Source organism: Arachis ipaensis, chromosome B01, assembly GCF_000816755.2.
Source record: "Arachis ipaensis cultivar K30076 chromosome B01, Araip1.1, whole genome shotgun sequence".
Taxonomy (NCBI): domain Eukaryota; kingdom Viridiplantae; phylum Streptophyta; class Magnoliopsida; order Fabales; family Fabaceae; genus Arachis; species Arachis ipaensis.
Window position 1 is genome coordinate 4415875 of NC_029785.2, and position 5272 is coordinate 4421146.

The 5272-nt window shown below is 32.1% G+C and overlaps 2 protein-coding genes across 2 annotated transcripts; both read left to right on the top strand.

Annotated features, from left to right (window-relative positions):
• Nucleotides 3076–3891, top strand: LOC107644684. The gene has a single exon (XM_016348612.1). The coding sequence runs from the start codon at nucleotides 3076–3078 to the stop codon at nucleotides 3889–3891; it is 816 nt and encodes a 271-aa protein (XP_016204098.1).
• LOC107644693 lies at nucleotides 3888–4736 on the top strand. The gene is made up of 2 exons (XM_016348624.1): nucleotides 3888–4376; nucleotides 4470–4736. Exons 1-2 carry the CDS (start codon nucleotides 3888–3890, stop codon nucleotides 4734–4736), a joined length of 756 nt encoding a protein of 251 aa, XP_016204110.1.

Below are 5272 nucleotides of genomic sequence, written 5' to 3' on the forward strand. Positions count from 1 at the left end.
TTAATTAGTCGAGAACTTATTTGTCTTCAAGATAAAAAGTCAAACACCTATTTATTATTTTCTCTTACTAATTTTATACGCCGTATCAATAAAAATAATTTTTTTTATATTAACATCGTGAATAATAAATCAAAAGAATGAACACGGTTGAATTACTGTATAAAAGATTTCAATTAATTTTTACATACAAGTCATTTGATCAAACAAATTTAACCAAATTATTTACACTCACGTACACACATTGTTCTTCGCACGTTTGCTGCACGTTCTTCTTTTTTTTCTTATAGAAAAGTTTAGGGGCCAACAACTTTTTCAAATTCTGACCAGCATGTAACCAGTAAGAAAAAGTGAGCCATTGGATGAAATCTCACACCAATCTCATACCATTAAAATCATCATTGATGGTTATTTGATGGCTACAAATTCCAAAAGTTGCTGCCCCTAACACTCCTCTTTTTCTTATTCTTCTTTTTCATCACCCCTGATATTTTTTCTTCTTTTCCTTCTTTTTTATTATTTTTCCTCCTCCTCCTTCTTTTTCATTGGAATTTCTTTTCCTTTTTCCTTTTCCATCTTCTCCTCCATCATTTTCATCATCATGATCATCATTATTAAAGTCATTGTCGTCTTCTTCTTATACGTATCGTCGTTATCGTTATTGTAGAATTTTTACTATATTGATGAGTTGCCTGATCCAAAATTGATTTTGATGTGTTTTTGTTGATAATTCAATCATTTTTGTGTGTCGCAATTATTAAGTAATTTTGGTACATTTCTGAGTTAATTGAGGTTTGTAGAAAAATTTTGGTGTAAAAATTAAGAAATTTATGTTATTGTTAAGAAATTTTAGTATATTTTTATTCTGATAAATTCTGCATAATTCAAAACACGTCTTCCTCCTTCTCATCTTTTGCTGTTTTTTCTTTTTCATCATCATCATCATTTTTTTTCTTATTCATTTTTTCCTTCTTGTTTTACCTTTTCAAGTTTCTTCTTGTTTTACTTTCTTAACAAGAATAAAAACAAAAAAAAATCAAACAAAGAAAAAAAGAAGAAACACATAATGCTGCAAAATTACTAGAAAAATGATGAATCTACATTCATTCAACTAAAAGAAAGAAAGAAATAAGGAAAAGAAGAAGAAGAAAAAAATGCAACATTAAAGAAAATATATTTGTGTATTTGTAGCAAAATTTCGATGTAAAAACTAAGACATTTATGTGTTATTATTAAGACATTTCAATGTATTTGTATTCTGATAAGTTCTGTATAATTCAAAATTTTTCCTCCTCATCCTCCTCATCTTTTGCTGCTTCTTCTTCTTTTTTTTCATCATCATTATCTTTGTTTTCTTATTCATCTTTTTTTATTGTTTTACCTTCTCAAGTTTCTTCTTGTTTTACTTTCTTAACAAGAATAAAAAAAATCAAACAAAAAAAAAGAAACATATAATACTGCAAAATTACTTGGAAGAGGATGAACCTACATTCATTCAACTAAAAGAAAGAAAAAAAAAGACAAAATTTTATGCATGCTTCATTGATTTGCATGTCTTTTTGAACTCATATTGTATGATGTAATTAAAAAATAATAGTAGTGTATTTTAATTTGTATTTCGGTATATTTTGTATGTCTTTCAGTGTATTTCGTGTGAATTGAGGTGTACTTATTGCTGTTATCCTCTTTATGCTGTAACTAGACAATAGAATATTATTATTGTGCTTCTGATGTTATTTTGTATATATTTGAGTAATTTGTAACTGTTATGTTCATTTTTCAAAAATTTTGTTCATCGATTTATTGTAACAAACTATAAAATTTTGTTCTAGTACGTCTAGTATCATTTTATTTATGTTTCATTGAGTTGCATGTCTTTTTAAACTCACATTATATGATGCAATAAAATAATAATTGCAATGTATTTTGGTTTGTGTTTCAGTATATGTTGTTTGTCTTTCGATATATTTTGTGTGAATTATGGTGTACTTATTGCTGTTGTCTTCATTATGCTGTAACTAGACAATAGAATATTGTTATTGTGTTTCTGATGTTATTTTGTACATATTTGAGTGATTTACAACTGTGTTTGTCAATTTATCAGGAATTTTATTCATTGATTTATTGTAACAAACTATAAAATTTTATTCTAGTGCTTCTGGTATCATTTTATACATGTTTCATTAAGTTGCATGCCTTTTTGAACTCATATTGTATGATGTAATAAAAAAATAATAGTGTTATATTTTGGTTTGTGTTTTGGTATATTTTGTTTGTCTTTCGGTGTATTTCATGTGAATTGAGGTGTACTTATTGCTGTTGTCCTCTTCATGCTGTAACTAGATAATAAAATATTGTTATTGTGCTTCTGGTGTTATTTTGTACGTATTTGAGTGATTTGCAACTGTTTTTGTCTATTTATCAGAAATTTTGTTCATCGGTTTCTTGTAACAAACCATTGAATTTTGTTCTAGTATTTTTTGGTATCATTTATGCATGTCTTTTTTAGCTCACATTGTTTTACTCTCTTAATAAGAATAAAAAACAAACAAACAAAAAAAAAAGAAGAAACACATAATACTACAAAATTATTTGAAAAAAGATTAACATACATTCATTTAACCAAAAGAAAGAAGAAATAAAGAAAAAAAATACATTAAAAAAATATTTTTGTGTATTTGTAGCAAAATTTCGGTGTAAAAACTAAGAAATTTTGGTATATTTTTATTCTGATAAGTTTTGCATAATTCAAAATTATTATTCTTCCTCCTTATCTTTTACGGCTTTTTCTTCTTTATCTTCTTATTTCATTTTCTTATAATTCTTTTTGGGGGGAAAAATTAAACAAAAAACAAAAAATACATAATATTGCAAAATCAATAGAAAGAAGAGGAAAAAAATGCAGCAGTAACAACAACAACAATAAAAAGAACGACAAAAAGGATGAAACAAGTGAAGAAAAAGGAGGAGGAACGCAAAGAAAAAGGAGAAGAAGAGGGAGGAGAATGGGGAGGAAAGAAACGCGGGATACAAACGTTGGAAAAGAAACGCGAAAAAGAAGAAGAAGAAGTACATAGAATGTTAGAAGAGGCAGTGAGGAATGGCCGCTTATCACCACTATTGGTTGGAAGGGATCATGTTCAGCTGTCGCACCTACAGTTCGCTGACGACACTATCTTGTTCTGCCCTCCTGAAGATGAGACTATCAAGAACTATAAGAGGTTACTTCGGTGCTTTGAGTTGATGTCAGGCTTAAGCATCAATTTTGAGAAGTCAAGTTTAATCCCTATTAACTGTGATGAGCAGTGGGTACGCCGTATGTGTCATGTGTTAGGTTGCAAACAAGAATCCCTTCCAGTTAAATACCTGGGTATCTCATTAGGTGCGAACCCAAGACTGGTTAAGACATGGAAGCCAATAATAGACAAAGTGGAGGAGAAGCTTAGCCTTTGGAAAGCCAAGGTGCTCAACAAAGCTGGTAAGTTGGTGCTTATTAAATCTGTGTTGAATAGCCTGCCAGTTTATTACTTGAGCCTGTATAAGATGCCAAAGGCTGTTGCTGAGAAACTAATTTCTTTACAAAGAAGATTCTTTTGGAGTAGGGAGGATGGGAGTTCGGGTATGGCCATGGTGAAGTGGGAAGTGGTTCAGGCTCCTAAGAGGCTAGGAGGTTTGGGAGTTGGTGATGCTTTGTTACGCAATACAGCCCTTCTGTTTAAGTGGTGGTGGCGGTTTTCTGAGGAAGAGTGCCCGTTGTGGAAGAGGGTGGTTTGCTCTTGTAATAACTTGAACCCAACTGTGCTTCTATCCTCTCAGAGATTACCTAATAGGGGGGTCCGTGGAAGGACATTTGTCATCTACAGTTCAAAGATCAAGAAGTTAGGCAGAAGATGATTACTGGATTGGCTATGGAAGTGGGTGATGGAAGACGTACTCGGTTCTGGGAGGATGTCTGGATTATGGGAGGGTCTTTAAAGGATCGATATCCAAGGCTTTTCTCTGTTTCAAACCAAAGAGGATCAGTGATTGGGGATTGTGGGTTTTGGGATGGGTTAACTTGGATATGGAACTTTCAATGGAGGCGTGAGCTATTCCAATGGGAGTTGGAACTAGTGAACCAGCTTCACAACACCTTGAGAATAGTCAAACTTGCACTTGGGAGAGAGGATAGAGTTGTGTGGAAATATGATAAGAAGGGAATTTTTTCTACTAACTCATTTGTGCAGATGTTGCAGGTAGAAATGGCTCCGGAGGATATCTCAAGCTACAACTTTACTAGGTCAATTTGGAAAGGCCTTGTCCCTCCTAGGGTGGAGTTATTTGTTTGGTTTGGCTTGATTGGCAGGGTCAATACAAAGGAGAGATTGCGTCGGTTCGGGGTTATTAGCCAAGAAGATTCTTTATGTGTCTTATGTAAAATATGCAATGAAAATGATTACCACCTGTTTCTTGGCTGTAATTTCTCTTGGCAGGTTTGGTGTGCTTGGATATCTCATGTTGGTTTGCAATGGATATACCCGGGTACAGTCAAGGAACACTTCCAGAGTTGGACCGAGGCATCAATTAATAAGGAGGAGCGCAAGAGTTTGATGGTGTGCTTCTGTGCCATTATGTGGAACATTTGGTTGGAACGAAATCGGAGAATTTTTCAGAATAAAGAAAAAGGTGTTGAGGAGATTATCAACTTGTCTGTTCAGAGTTACACTGAGTGGTTAGGTGCTGACCCCTTTAGTTGTTGATGGCAATGTCGGAGATGACAGAGGGGTAAATCAGTAGGTTTAGTTGTTTTTCTGCATTTTATTTTATTTTAGTTATGTTTTTGCTCCACTTTGTGTTGAGCTCTTTCTTTCAAAAAAAAAAAAAAGAAGAAGAAGAAGAAAAAAAAATACGAAAAAGAACGACGTGATTTCATGCACATGTTATATAAGTGGGTTTTGTTAGATTAAGACTAATTTGTTTGGATTTATTTGTCAAAAAATCTTGTATGTGTAGAAGAATTCAAAATATTTTATAATATAAATGTATCAAATTTAAACTTAAAACTAATAAGATGGGATTTTTATATAAAAGATTTAATTTGAATATGTTGTGATAAGAATGAATGAGGTAGATGTCCACATTTAATAAAGGTTGAAAATGAGGACCTATACATGTATAAATATGGGTATGATATGAGGTAATAAACAACAACAATAACAAGCATTTCTCTCCCTCTTTATACACTACATAAACTCTTTCTCTTTCCTATATCTCTTCGTGAGTTTGAGTTACAATA

Bases quoted from the DNA above. Each gene is read 5' to 3' on its own strand.
- LOC107644684 (XM_016348612.1), top strand. From the start codon at position 3,076: ATGTTAGAAGAGGCAGTGAGGAATGGCCGCTTATCACCACTATTGGTT.
- LOC107644693 (XM_016348624.1), top strand. From the start codon at position 3,888: ATGATTACTGGATTGGCTATGGAAGTGGGTGATGGAAGACGTACTCGG. The intron at 4,377-4,469 runs GTTATTAGCCAA...TTCTCTTGGCAG, and splicing joins AGAGATTGCGTCGGTTCGGG to GTTTGGTGTGCTTGGATATC.